Source organism: Gracilinanus agilis, chromosome 4 (assembly GCF_016433145.1).
Source record: "Gracilinanus agilis isolate LMUSP501 chromosome 4, AgileGrace, whole genome shotgun sequence".
NCBI classification, from domain to species: domain Eukaryota; kingdom Metazoa; phylum Chordata; class Mammalia; order Didelphimorphia; family Didelphidae; genus Gracilinanus; species Gracilinanus agilis.
In genome coordinates this window covers 384,095,569-384,111,662 of record NC_058133.1, presented here as the reverse complement: position 1 = coordinate 384,111,662, position 16,094 = coordinate 384,095,569, and the positions used below count along the sequence as shown (strand labels likewise).

General features: G+C 33.5%; 1 protein-coding gene across 6 annotated transcripts in view; it reads left to right on the top strand.

The window, feature by feature from the left end:
- The window catches only part of PTPRK (protein tyrosine phosphatase receptor type K), a 733,127-nt gene that overhangs the window by 289,143 nt on the left and 427,890 nt on the right, over positions 1-16,094 (top strand). For all 6 annotated transcript variants that reach the window (XM_044676955.1, XM_044676950.1, XM_044676951.1 and 3 more), the window contains exon 3: positions 2,173-2,444. In XM_044676955.1, the coding sequence (XP_044532890.1) occupies positions 2,173-2,444 (272 nt within the window). The remainder of the gene's footprint in view (positions 1-2,172; positions 2,445-16,094) is intronic.

The following is a 16,094-nucleotide window of genomic DNA, read 5'->3' as shown; positions in this document are numbered from 1 at the left end:
CAGAGAGAGAAATTCAGGCAGAAATGAAGTGAATTACCCAGCATCACACAGTTAATAGTATCTGAGGGAAATTTGAATGCATATCTTTTTGTTTCCAAGATCAGCATTTTATCCATTTGCCTATAGAAATGACAAGATAACCCTATGCCTTTCCAATGCTAAAATGAATTTGTAGATTACACTAGTAGTATAGGAGCTTATTAAGAAGGCAATATTTCATTGATAATCCTTTCTTCATCATACTATTCCTTTTCTAAGCCATCCAATATATTCCTCCTACCCCCAACTGAGAGTTTTAGGGTTTATTGTTTTAATGTGCCTAGTTAAACTGGAAGTCTACTTATATTAAATTTAATTAGCCCAGCAAACATTTACTAAAACATCAGCTAAACAAGGTATAATGCTAGATTTTTCGGGATCAAACTCCAAAATTAAACAAAATTAAATCCTACACTCAAGAGTTTCGATTCCATTAAGAGATACAATGTGTTTATGATTCAACATTGTATGAAGACAGCTGAGCAAGAGAGCGAACAATGATTATTGGAAGAATTAATGAAGATTTGGTACCATGAGTCTTTTGGAGGATGTTAATGTTTCTAAGAGGAGGAAGGAAGTATATTCCAGACATTGGAAAGTCATAGATATAGGAGATGAATTTATTTATAAAATCAATGAAGTTGTAGTTTAAGAAACCAATTTAGGATACTCAGAAAATTTGAAGTATTTGACATGTTTTAGCTTTTGGAAAGTAATGAAAACATTAACAATTGGTCCTACCCCATGATCATTAGAAAAATAGTAAATTGTGAGTTGTGATATTAAACTTCATTCCATAAATTTGAATTTAAAAATCTTATTCTATATAAGTGGAATCTTGTCACACGGAAGGCAACTGACTGTGTAGGAATAATTTTTACCTAGTATCAATAAGAGCATCAAAGAGACTCTTCCATTGCCTAGCTAAATCTTTATAGTTCTTTAAAAAAACGATTCATTTTTTCTACAAAGGAGCAAAATGGAGGAAGTTGACTTGATTAAAGCTTTATTCATGTTACTGATTTATTTGGAAAGAAGTATAATTAATTATCAAATAGATGGAGTCTGTGTTGCCATGTCTTTATAGTATCACTTGTCCGTTAAAAAAAAAACCCTCAAAATCTTCACCTGTGTTTTATAAAATGATATTTCTTGATTTATCACATAGCTTGACATATAAGTTTTTGAGTGTTATTTTTATTGAGTAATAACTTAACATTCTACAGTTTATCTTGCAGAAATGAAACTTCATTTTAAAAGATATTGTATGCAACTTTCTCAGAAAGGGTATTGGTTTTCCAAATGACCTCATAGCATAAAATATAGATGATCACTTTTGAAAATATAAACAGATACTTTATTACACACAGTAGAAAGCAAACAAAAAGGCTACTAACTTTCAACTGAACTCTGAGGAACTTGTAGTAACAGGCTTAGAAGTAATAGAATTTGAAAAATTTGCCAAAGTCATTCAATTGTGATAATTGTTAACCATATGAGACCATCCTAGCCAATATCAATTAAATAGGATCATGAGCATTTATTTTTAAAAGACATATTTTTTCATACGTTCCTTTAAGATTTATGTTATGGTAGTAAATACTTTTATTAGTAAGATGTGCATTGACTTCATCATAAACAGTAGAGGAGGGTTAGTGAGGTGGCTGAGTGGATAGAGAGCCTGTCCTGGAGATAGAAGGTCCTGATTTCAGATCTGGTTTTAGATATTATATATCTGTATGATCCAGGACAAATCACTTAACCTCAGTTGCCTAGCTTTCACCATTCTTCTGACTTAGAACCAATACATTGTGTTTATTCTAAGACAGAAGTAAGAGTTTAAAAAGAAAACAGTGGAGGAAATGTGTGAATCTAGTTAAATATAGAAATATTATGTGTTTATAATACACGTGTGTAAAAATCATCTGTCACACTTACTGAATTAAAGGGGTCCAACATGTCAGTTTACAACATGTCAGTTTAAATTGATGTATTGATTATGTTTTCCTTTTTATAGTATTGATCTTTAATAGTTAATAAATATCTGAGTTCTTTAGCTTTTCTTTTCCTCAAATCCCATTTAATTTTCTTCATTTATTTTCTCACTTTTGTTTTTGTTTAATGTCATTTCAGGATCCTACATGGTGGTGGATTCCTCTAATCATGACCCTGGAGAAAAAGCCAGACTTCAGCTTCCAACAATGAAGGAAAATGACACGCATTGTATTGATTTCAGCTATCTGTTATATAGCCAGAAAGGAATGAATCCTGGCACTTTGAACATATTAGTTAGAGTGAATAAAGGTCCTCTGGCTAATCCAATTTGGAATGTGACTGGCTTCACTGGTAAAGACTGGCTTCGGGCTGAGCTGGCAGTGAGCACCTTTTGGCCCAATGAATACCAGGTAAGTTATGTGTTTTTTTTTTTTTTTAAGTATCTTTCTATTTGATTTGATGGATATCTTCTGCAATCAGAATGATTGGAATCAAAGGTTTAACTTTTTGGATATTAGTTAATTTATAAGCTCTATTAAATTAGTAAATTAGTGACAAAATTTCAGGTGATATACTGAAAGATTTTTCAGATCTTTTGTGTTCTCAAAATTTTAAGATATCATAAACTCATAGAATCTCAGAATTTGAAGGAACCATATTGGAATCTATATCAAATCTGTGTTAGAGAAGATGGTATGAGCAATTTGTATAAAATGGCCTTTTCCTGTTTCCCATATTATCCCCACCCTTGTCTTGTCAGTTTTCTAAGACCTCTTTTTTAAATGCTTAAGATTAATGGGTCTATTAAGTATTCTGCAATTTTAAAATATTAAATGTTCCTTTTATGTTGACTTTATGGTATACAGTAAAGTGTGAATATGTCTTTTGTTCTGTTCCACTCTGCATGATGATGCAATGCTCCAGTTCACTAGTTCCTAGGCTATATGTCTGCATACAAGGTATTTAGCAAGCAGGGGAGGAGACATTTATGTAAGTTTTATACAGGTCAGTAATCTCTTTCAAGAGTTCCATTGTCATGAAGAGAAATTGCTAGAAACAAGCAACTTGTGGCTAAATGTCTCTTTTGTGACAAAGATATCACACTTTGAGATTTGCAAATTGATTTAAATAAATATTTGTATATAGCTACCTCATCTGTTTAGCTATGATTTTATTTCCTTGTTGTATGTACTTAAATGACTTTTGATTTTTCATACTTATCAATTGTGATCATTTAAACATTTTTTTAAATAGACTTTTATTTTCATTTGCTTTAAGCAGCTCTCTGAGTAGGAAACTTTTACTGAAAGAAAGCCTGCAACCATTCTTCAAGCTAATGACTTGAAGGGGGAAGGGAAAGAGAATAAATTTTAAATCACCTACTATTTCCCAAACATTATTCTAACTGCATTATAAATACCTTGTTTGATCTTTACAACAACCCTGTGAAATGATACTATTGTTGTCCTTATTTTAAAGTTGAAGAATATGGGGCAGGCGGATATTATAGTGTTTGAGGATGAATATGAACTTGGGTCTTTCAGGATCCAGGCCCCATATTCTCTCCTTTATACCTTCTGAATCTTGGAGGTTCATCTAACATTGAAAGATTCAAGAACTTGCTCTGGGTCACAGTTATTATCTGCCAGATGCTGGATTTGAACTCAGTCATTCCGACTCTGATGCTTTTTGTTGTCTGTTACCTCATGCTGCTTGTCAAAGAAAACAGCAAATTATTTCTTACTCATCCCTGCCTTCTATTTACCCAATACAAGTTCTCTGTACCATTAAACAGTTATGTAAATATGGGTTCTTATTGTTAAAAATGCAATTGATTCACCCATTTAGATACCAAGTAGTATAATATTAGAGTCTCCACTATAATTTGGGAGAAAGACCTTCAGTGAAATATGCATTCTAGCTACTTTTTTAACCTCTTTATTTTCTCTCCAGTTGGATTGATATTACTTGCATATGCTTTGCCTTTATATGATGCTTTATATTTTTCCTTCTCTTCCTCAAATATCAGATTTTTAAAAAAATTTTAGTTTAATTAGTTTATTTACCTTTCCCTTTGCTCTCCTCCTTTACTCAGGCCTCTTTACCTACTCTGTGATCTGTCTCCCCACAACTCAATCTGAGTTGCTACACTCCTCCCTTGTTTAGGTTGCATCCTTAAGAAATGAGGCCTTTTCCTTCCACATTACAGCAGAACTTGCTTTTTTTTTTTTTTAAACCCTTACCTTCAGTCTTGGAGTCAATACTGTGTATTGGCTCCAAGGCAGAAGAGTGGTAAGGGTAGGCAATGGGGGTCAAGTGACTTGCCCAGGGTCACACAGCTGGGAAGTGTCTGAGGCCAGATTTGAACCTAGGACCTCCCATCTCTAGGTCTGACTCTCCATCCACTGAGCTATCCAGCTGTCCCTAGAACTTGCTTTTATGTGCTATTTCTCCCAGGGACTTTTGTTTTTTCCATTCCTCTCCTCAGAGCTCAGGATATTAGCACATTGTAAGAGCTTTGAAAGGGAATGGGGCAGAAATGGGTGTTTTCATATAGTGTAAAACCTCAGAAAATTTTAAATCTAGCATTGGATACTTATTCTTTCCTAGCACGATGACACTGGACAACTTATTTAAACTTTCTTTGCCTCAGTTTCCTCAACTATAAAATGAGGATAATAACAGCATCTCCCTTGCATAGTTTTCATATGAATCAAGAGATAATATTTCTAAAGTAATGAGCACATGTAATATGTTAATGCTTATTCCCTTCTACTTTCTCCTAATACATAAACATACATAATACATAAAGTAAAATAAATCAGTACAAAGAAAAATTCTTTATACTCAGACTTCTGAAAAAATATGTTTATATACTTACTACTACTTTTCCAGTGGATCTAAACTGTGCTGCCTATGTTTGATAAATTAATTTTTGGTAACTTTAGACATAATAAAAATATGATATGATTAATCCTGGCCTCTAGGGTTCAATTACATTTTGGGGACAACATTAGTGTAAGCCATTTGTTTTTATCTTGGTGATGATCAGACAACTTTAAAAGTTGTGGTTTTTTTCCTTTCAAATAGTCTGACCTATGTTGTATGCAAAAAATTAAGTTTGCTTCTAGGATTAAATCCATTACTTCTTTACTGAGCAGTGAGGTTGTTACTAAATGAGCCACAAAGATATAACTCTCAAATCTATTAGTGGAAACCTAATCTGCTGTTTTCCATTAACTGGGTGCACGTCATTAATCACTACAATGATGCGTGATAAAAACTACAGGGGTGGCTAGAAATTGGTGTGAAATAATAGTTGAATTTTTACCCTGAGAAATAAACCATAAACTCTTGCCACCTAATTTGTTTTTCATGTTTTTTTCTTCAGAAATATAAAAGAAGGGTAAATGCCATTGTATCCCTTTCACTCTTTTTTAAAAAAAAACAAAACCAAACCAAAAACATTTTGTTTTTACCTAACTTTAATGTCTAGTGTTGTTATCTTTGCCTTAGAAAGGATTGATAGAATCCAAAATATTTCTTCAATTGGTGTAGGAGAGATTGGATATTATTTGAAACCTTAAGAGTTTTTCAGCAAAATGCCAAGACATCTTCTAAAGATGAGGATTTAGATAACACTCTTTCAGTGGAATCTGATACATAGTTTGAAAGGCAAGAGGTTGGAGTTGGAGATGGAAATGGGTGTTTTCATATATACAAATTATTTTTAGTAAATTTTTATGGAGAACTACAATAATAACATTACATAGGTAGCTAGAATATACAATCTTATTTATTCAATATGCTTGAACTAGAAACAATTTGCTCCTTCCTCATTTACTCCCTAACTCCTTCCTTCTTTTCTTCCTTCATTTCTTCCTTCCTTCCTTTCTATAAAACAAACCATCCAATCAAAAGGCAACCAAAAATAACAAAACATGAAGCAGATTAGTATACGTGTTTCTTTTAGGATTTTTGGCTCCAATATTAATTTCTGAGGTACAACTCTAATCTAATTGATTTAATTTTTAAATTTTTTTGCTGAATTTTTCTATCATAATCAATTTTTGTTTTCCTAATTTTCCATTGAACCCTGTCTTCTTGGCAAAAACAGAACAAAAAAAAACCCAATTAAATGAAAACCTTTGATGCAGACTTTCAATATTTAATTCTAGTATTCATCTACCTCTATGGCTTGCCATTGGAGGAGGAGGTTTTCCTTATAGCTTATCTGGGATCTTTGTTAGTTTTTCCATTATAAAAAGTAAATAATACTAATAGATATCACTTATTTAGTGCTTTAAGATTGCAAGAGCTTTTATTTATGTATTATTTCAATTGATCCTAACATCAAACCTGGGCTTGGTGCTATTATAATCCTTATCTTACATATGAGGAAACCAAGGCAAAGAGGGACCTAATGACTTGCCCAGGGCCACAGAGCTAATTAGTGTTTGTTATTTAATTTGATCTCAGATTTCTAATGACTCCTAAGCCTAGCCACTCTATATACATTAGGTCATATAAGATTTCAACTTCTTTTCAGTGACCATTTAATTTATATTATTATAATCATTGTAACTATTTTTCTTCTGGTCCTGATTATTTCTGCATCATTTTAAGTAATTCTCCTTATATTTTTCTGAATGAATAACTCTTTATTCATTATTTCTCATGACAGTAGTATTCCACTAGTTCAATTTTTTTCAATCATTCTTTTTTAAGTACAGACCCACTTTATATTCAGTTTTTTGCTTCCAAAAGGAGTGTTAGTATAAACATTTTCTAACATATTAGACTTCTGTTTCTATATTTGACTTCTATAGGTAACTGCATAAGAATGGTATAACCTGGTAAAATTTAGTCATCTTTCTTACATCACTCCAAACTGAAATCAAGAAATCTAAAATCCATTTAATAGAGAATCATTATACCTCAGGTTCCCACAGAATCATATTAATTGTTCCCTCTTTTTTCTCATCTTTGCTACTTTGTAGGAAGTATGTTGAAATCTTAGACTGGTTTTAATTTGCATTTCCCTTATTATTAGTGATTCATAACACATTTTGATTTAGTTATTTATAATTTTCACTTCTTTCTGAAACTTTTCATATGCCTTGTTCAATCATCAATTGGTGAAATTGATCTGTTAAAATTGTCCATATAGTATAGCTAGACAAAAGGTTCTCTTTGTTGAGATTATGTTGTAAATTTTTTCCTCTTGAATAATTTTTAATTTGATCTTTTATCTTATTCATGGCATATTTTTTTGTTCATTTTATGTATTCAGTTTTTTCTTTAAATATATTTTATCATCTCCTCTCTTCCTTGTTTGATTAGAAGTACCCCCTTAGAAATATATGTAAAAGTACTTCATCCCATTGTCTGCATCTTTTCTTTTATCATCTTTTCATATTCATAGCTGTGCCCATTTATAGAAGTTGTATGATATGCTATTCTGAACCTAATTTCTATGAAACTTTCAGTTCTTCCAGCACTTCCTTCAAATTGAATGCTTACATTCTTGGCAAGGTTATTTTTGGGTTAAGATGACCTTTAGCATTAGACTATATATTTTGGATGTTGACCTATTTATACTGCCTTTTACTCTAGATGTATATTAAAATGTGCCTTCTATTTGTTATTTTTCAGATGGTACCAATAAAGTTGTAAAACATGCATGCTATTTTTTATTTTTTAGAAAACATTTTTTCATGGTTATATGATTCATGTTCTTACTCTACCCTCCACCCCACCCCTGTCCCCCACCCCTTTAGCTGAGGCACACTTCCACTGGTTTTATCATGTATCATGGATCAAGACCTATTTCCTTATTATTGATAGTTGTACTAGGGTGGTCGTTTAGAGTTCACATCCCAAATCATGTCCACATGAACCCATGTGTTCAAGCAGTTGTTTTTCTTCTGTATATCCAGTCCTGTAGTTCTTGCTCTGAATGTGGGTAGCATTCTTTTCCATAAATCCCTCAGAATTTTCCTGGGTCATTGCATTGCTGCTATTACAGAAGTATTACATTCGATTTTACCAGTTCTCCTGGAATTCCTCCAGTTTATATTATTCCTTTGAGCACAATAGTATTCCATCACCAACAGATACCACAATTTGTTCAGCCATTCCCTACTTGAAGGGCATACCCTCGTTTTCCAGTTTTTTTGCCACCACAAAGAGCATGGCTATAAATATTTTTCTACAAGTCTTTTTCCTTATGATCTCTTTGGGGGTACAAACTCAGCAATGGTATGGCTGGATCAAAGGGCAGGCAATCTTTTAGTGCTCTTTGGGCATAGTTCCAAAATTGATGCATGTTATTTTAATTATTATTTTCTTAAACTTTGTAATACCGTTTTGGAGATTGTTTTTCTCTTGTGATTGCCTGTGATGCCAATTATGGCATAATTACTTATGTTGTTTTTTTTTTTTTTTACTCCGAATTTTTCTTTGGATTGACTGACGTATGTTGTCTTATAATATTAGACAATTATCATAAATGTGATAAGAATAATCTTATGCTATTTCTCAAAACTCTCATAAGAAATGTCCTACAATTTTTAATAATATCAGTAAATAATACCAGCTTAATTTTAGAGAGCAAAAGAAGTCATACAGCTGTTTCTTTCTTTCCTTTTTTTATTTTAAAGTCTTTCTCTTTTACAATCAATACTGAATATTGGTTCTAAGATTGAAGAACGGTAAGGGCTAGGCAATTAGGATTAAATGACTTGTGTAATGATATTTTGCACAGCAATATGGAAAGCAAGATGATAGACAGTTACCTGATTAGAACATAGAATGAACTGAGCCTGACAGGAGGTGGCATGTGCCAGGACAGTTGAGGCTCAGGTATATAAGGAAGGATTTGAACTGGGAGAACCATTTCAATCTGGAGACTGGGTTTTGGGGAAGTGGTTGGTTTTGGTGAGGGTAGGCCATAGGTCAACTTAATTTACCAACAACCTGCACCAACCAATTTCACAGTCCCAGATCTTGTGTTAACCTTATATTGAATAACCTGATCCTGATTTAATCACCTAGAATACGCAACAACATCTAACAGCAAAGCAACCTAATTTAGGTTGAAACCAGTCTGGCTAAGCCAGACTGGCAACTGGCAATTGGCAAGCCTGACCATCATCAATTCAGATACCATCATTATCATCATTAAATTAATTACTTAAGGACTTCCTGTTTCCCTCTTTCCCAATCATTACCCTGTTTCCCCTCCTGTCTATTACATTAAATCTTCAAACTTACCTAGATTTGGTGTCATCTCTATCTTAGGGCTGAGTGATTATATCCTTGGGATATTTGAGGGAAGAGGAAACTTGTATCAGTTATAGTAAAATATAGTTCACAGTCAATTTGGCATTATCTTATCTAGGCCAGTCAGTTAGAGAAGTAGCCATATAATTCTAATCACGGATTCTTCTTCTGGCTGGCTATTTTGGGCACTGTTATATCTGAAGCTGGGTTCAACAGATTCACAACAATTATTGCTGTTGGGTCCTTTGTGTTTCACTATCACAATTTAAGTGTTTCACTTAGGTATAACCCACATATTCAGCTTCAGCTCCTCATAACACCATGATCATTATAACACTTGCCCAGGGTCACATAGCTAGGAAATGTTTGAAGCGAGATTTAAATCCATGACCTCCCATCTCCAGACCTGCTTCTGTCTCCACTGAACCATGTTGCTGTTCCTATTTCTTTTCTCTATAAATATTTTTTATGAATGTTTTCAATTTCCATTTTGTTGCTTGGCTTAAAAATAAAATAGATGAAAATATATTGGCAAGTTAGGACAAACTGACTTTTAGTTGGTTAAAAGTTTATTGCTATAGATAGGTGAGGAAGAGAAGTAATTCAAAGGAAAATACATGGGATGCTGCCTGTTGATATTACAATCTACTTAGGTTTAGTAAGAGCAACCTGTCTTCCTGAATTTGCAAATTTTTATTTTTTAGGATACTTTATCATTGTATGATTTATTTGCTTATCTCCATATATCATTAAAGTAAAAATGAAGTGCCCTACTGTCTTGAGAGTTCTAGCAAAGCACAACCACTTTATTCCAGGCCTTTTAAAGCCATCTAACTTTGCTTTGACATCTCTTGATACAATACTACATAATATAAATGCATATAAACACCATTTAAAATCAATTCTTTCACTGTTATGTTGACTGCTGCTTTTGGTAGTTGATTAATTTTGGGTTAGTTTCTTGGTAGTTAGTATTTTTTTGTGTGTGTTTTCAGTTTCAAAGTCAATTATTTCTCCATTTTATTTTAAATTTCTGGGTTTTCTTTTTCACCAGACTACATTCAATAGTGGAACAAAGTCATACACACGAAGAGGGAAAAATATCCAAGTCAGTGATATTATTACATATTTGTTATTTCTTATGATGAACTTTTAAGGCCTCCATGAACAAGTAAAAGGCTATGAGATCAAATTTATTATGAATTTTTATTAGTTTTTCTATTACAAGAGACTATAATAGGAAGGAAGCCCAAGTAGGACAGCTGACATACTCATGTTTGGGATTTCATTTTTACCCTTTCTGATGATGTGATTCCATTGTTCAGTTTTATCCTACTTTTCATGACTCTGTATACCCTACTGTCTATGGTATTTTCTTGGAAAATATACTTGTGTGGTTTGCCATTTCCTTCTCTAGAGGATTCAGGCAAACAGAGGCTAAGTGACTTGACCAGGGGGTCACCTAGCTAATAAGAGACTGAGGTAAGATATGAATTGAGCTCTTTCTGACTTCAGGCTCAGTTTTCTCTCCACTGAACAGCCACCTAGATGCCTTTCTGAGATAGCTATTGAGATATAAATAAATAATTACTATCAGTGAGGCTGGCTGAAATACTGAAGAATTTAACTCGATGTCTTAGTCTATTCAGGCCTTATTCCTTCAGAGCAGTCTTAAATTTGCCAGTATAAAACAAGTTTCTGCATGTTATTTTGTGTTTATTAATACAAGTAACTATTACACACCACTGCTTAAATTCTCTGATGAGAATTATTCTTAATATCCTTGAATGTTCTTTTAAAAAATTATTCTCTACTGCCTTTTAGAAGCACTAAATCAATTCTCATTTTATAGTTTAAGAAAAAAATAGGAAAGGTCTATAGCTACAAATTTTTTGCCCTAGATGTACTTCTGAGAGGAAATGGAAAAGGCAATAGAAAATGAAAACTTTTTTTGAGCTCTTGAAATTAAGAGAATATTTGGCTTGCTATAAACACAAACATCTTTATTTCTTAGATTTTTTAAACAACAATAGTGTTATTGGTCCTAAAAAAAATGTAATGTTTGGCTGAGATAAATTTTACTAGCAACCTTTTGTAGTTAAACACAGGACACAAATCACATTTATTGTGGATATAAGTAACATTTAGGTTCCCACAGGGATGAGTTCTCATTCCCTAAATACCCAAACTGGATTTTAAAGTAGAACCAACAAGTATGTGGTTATCAACTTTTTTCTGAAGGTTTATATTATGATCAGGGAGTCTAAGAAAGACTGAGAAGACCCTTGTTGGGGAAAGATTATATGATAGATTTATATCTTAATTTATATTAATATGGTAAAAGGAATGAGTCCTGTGGAGACAGGATTGGTCTGGGAATGGCAAGAGCAGGGATCTAGTCCTGACCTTATCATTTACTAACAATATAAACCTAGGAAATGTCATATGGCTTCCTCATCCTCAGATTCCTTATTTGTAACATGGGCATATTAACAATTGCCTTGCCCACTTTACTGGGAAATTGTAATGTTCACATGATATAATGTGTGGAACTATTTTATTAACTATAAATATACATATTTAAGGTATATTAATGAAATATATGCCACATGACATAGGATCACAGCACAGTTCTTAAGCATGTATGTTGTTAATGTATGATTCAAGGAAATAAACTTTTATGATTGGCTCTCAGAGGCTTTAGAACCTATCTGAGTTAGGCTGACACTGAGACATTCTTTAAACAATTAAAAAAATTTTCCAGTCAGCTTTTAAATTCTGCTCTTTATACTAAAGTGATTCATCTATAAGTAGATAAGCATTTGGTCATTTACTGGCTTTTTCATTGAGCCTTTGCAGTGTAATTTCAGTTTATGCTATTGGATTAAAATTGTTCCTTTCAATCTAACTCTTGCCCAATTAATTGCCATTTCTCAGCCCTCATTTTCCCAGTTCATTTCACAGAGGAAGCAACTAAAATCTAGAGAGATTAAATGATTTTGTCAGCGTTTCATAAGTAATAAGTAGCAGACTTGCATTTGAACCTGGGGCCTGTGACTCCACATCCATTACTCTTACCATTTTATCATAGCTCTTCTCCAACAACCTCCTCTGTGTACTCCTCTTATCCCTAGCATTATTTGGTAATTGCTTTGTTTCTGTTTTTTCATTTGCTTTTTATGTATACATATTGTTTCCTCTTGAAGATAAGGACATTCAATTTTGACTTGGTATCCTTAGTATGTAGCATGCATGGTGTAGCCAATAGTAAATTCTTACCAAATGTCTGTTGACTGATTGAACTTGAACAACAGCAAACATTTTATTAGAGGGAAATATATAGGATATGGCACAACAGGAATAAAAATAAAAGAAGGCAAGATAAGTGCTATGCTATTCATTTTTTTCTCAAAATTTGTCTGTGTAGATGAGGTATGGCCTAAGAACTCTCCTAGCTTTGTTTTTCTTAAAATTTTCATTATAGAGGATTGTTTTTTTAATTTTTAAACCCTTAAATTCTGTGTATTGGGTCCTTGGTGGAAGAGTGGTAAGGTTGGGCAATGGGGATCAAGTGACTTGCCCAGGGTCACACAGCTGTGAAAGTGTCTGAGGCTGGATTTGAACCTAGGACCTCCTGTCTCTAGCTAGGCCTGACTCTCAATCCACTGAGTTACCCAGCTGCCCCTAGAGGATTGTTTTTTGAATGGACGTTTCCATTCCTTCCAGAAATAACCTGTTCTTCCTGATTTTATTCTTCACCATTTCCATGAAGTCCTTTCCAAGTTTTTTCACCCTCCAGGGACTGCCATGTCCTCTTCACTTCTACAGAATTGATTTAGGGTTTTACAGGTAGTACATGTTGTATTCTTTACTGTTTGGGTCCTGTCTCTTTAATCAGATTGTAAATTACTTTGGGACAGGGACTAGGCTTTTAATCTGTTTTTATTGTTAATGGCAGGTGTAGTTTCTCTAGCTATAATAGATATTCATTAGACATTCCACCCCTGGATTCCTAAGGGGGAAAAAATGACCAGACAGCTATGTCAAGAATAAGATAAAATTATTGTTAACCTTCATTGATATTATGGCGGGGCGGGGAGACGAGGGGTTGTTTTATAGTATTATTTGTCATAATATTATTTCATAGTATTGTCACAATCATTAGTCAGCCTAGGAGTACAACAGTGTAACATAATTTTAAACACTCTTTCAACAATTCAAATGGTTAGGTGGGCTGGAAATCAGTTTATTTCAGTTAAAAGGTATTTTCTTAGAAACAACAACTATATACTTAGCACTGTGATGACTAAATATGACAGGAAGAAAACATGAGACACAATATTTTTGGGGAGACATGCTATCTACATACAAAATAAATTGGAATATGATAAAATATCAAATCAGCAAAACAGGCAGTCTGTAAGTACTCATGTTGAGACAAAAGATAGATGAATGCCTGCTGGGGCAATTGGAAGGAGGTCCCATGGGGCATATGAGACTTCAATTGAATTTGACCAAATGGGTAAAATTTGGATAAGATTGAGTGAGACGTGTTGAATTAGGATAAACATTTCAGTCAAGGGGCACTGTATGAATAAAGTCTTAGAGGACTGAACATATGTAGTTTCTGATGATAGTGAGAATGATTTAGCTAAAGTTGAACATAAATTGGGGAGTGGTTGGCAGATTATATTAGATAAATTCAGACTATAGAATATATAGCCTCGAATGCCTGGGTGAGGAGTAAGGATTTATTTCATTGGCAATTGAGAGCCCTATGACTTTCCCAAGCCGAGATGTATAGGCAGGATTTCACATGATGAAAATGGTGATTTAAAAAAAAAAGATGGTAGCTAGATGGCTCAGTGGTTTGAAAGCCAGATCTAATGACTGTGCATCTTAGGTTCAAATTTGGCCTTAGATGGTACTTCCTAACTGTGTGAACGTATGCAAGTCATAACACCAGTTGCCTAGCCCATACCACTCATCTGCTTTAGAACCAATATACAATATTGCTTCTAAGAGAGAAGGGTTTTTTAAAAATTCTATTTTAAGGTTGAAATCAACCATAGTTATTGTCTTGACTTTTCTCAAGCTATCTTGCAAAATGGCATCTCTTTGATAATTTTGGCAGAGTGTGGGCAATGACAAAAGGAATACCATCCAGCCCACCCTTTTAAAAATCTAGTTTCTTCCTAGGTACATGGAAATGTTTTTGCTCTGAAAAAGTAGTGTATTTGAGGCTGACACATCAGAGTCTTTCTCCTGATTTCTTTTAGAGGTCCCTTCTTTTTTTTTCTTCATAAATACTTAATTCTTGCTCCTTCTGTTATACTCTTTGGGGAATTTCCCCTTATCATAAAGGATGAATTATGTCCAGATGATGCTCTTCTACTCCATCTGTTTGTTAAGTCCTTAATCTCCCACACCTGGGTGGCTTCTAATACTCTATTTGCTTTATCTACTGATGGCTCCAAATTCTACAAGCTCCCTGCAGAATATGCCAAATAAATTTTCCTGCACCAGAAAAGGGATATTGCCTGCAATCTCCTAAAAAATAAAGTGGCTGCTATTCACAAATGGACCAGACAGTTTTAATGCAACCTGTTTAACAAATTGCATTCACTACCTTTACAGCTAGGAGTGTCCTATTATTGATTGACAGTGGGAAGCTGCTGGTTCACATTGAGAGGTCCTTTACACCAATCTGCTAACATCTGAAGTGTCAGTGTGTTTCCTTTGCAACCGAGTTTAGGGCCCTCCCATTTTTCTGGATGCCATTTGCTTCCCAGTTTGTAGCCAGTTAAGTAATCTCCTTGCACTGTAAGATGTGGACATTTAAAATTAGTTTGATACTTGGACCTTCAGTAAGCAAGCACTCTTTTAGAAGAAAGAAAAAATTATAAGGACAATAGGAATGACCTAGTTACTCAGACCTTCCAATTAATCATTGTTTTCACTTTGGTCCTGGAGAGTATTTTGTCTTAAGTGATTCTACCCTGGATTGTATTTTAGTTTTGAATTCTGTTCTAGTTGAAAACTTATGGTCTAAGAATGAGTCTTTCTTTGGCCTTTGATTTAGAAAACAAAACAAAACTTTACAATAATATACCAACATTACTGTCTCCTAAAAGAGGGATTATAGTTAAATATTATTCTGATATCACCTATTATCACTTTACTGAAAGGATATAACCAAGCGAGAAAGGAAGGATAACAGAAAATAAAACTATGGGCAAGTCCTCTAGTGTAATACTGTTGACTGGTTGATAGAGCTTATTATAACAAAGGGGAGATTGGAGGGTAGAAAAAAGAAGGATGAGATAGATTTTGGGACATAGTTAATGTGAGAATTTGTTTCTCTTGGATAAGAATATTTATTGTAATTTATTTCCTATTCATTTGTAACAAATTATATTATTATATTATATTGTGTTATGTTTTATATATATAAAGGGTAACAAAAACAGGGATTTGTAGAAATCAGAATATTATTTTTTGGCTGGAAATTTTATCCATTTCTGAATAAATTCTCTTCTCTAGGAGTTGCTGATGAGAGAATGTGGCTGAGTATAAATACCTAGCACTTGTGGAGAGAAGTTAAAATGATAATTCAACAAAATAATTATCTTTGCAGTAAATTTTTACTGATAACTTGCTTTTTTATTTTTATTTTATTTTATTTTTTTATTTTAAACCATTAACTTCTGTGCATTGACTTATAGGTGGAAGAGTGGTAAGGGTAGGCAATGGGGGTCAAGTGACTTGCCCAGGGT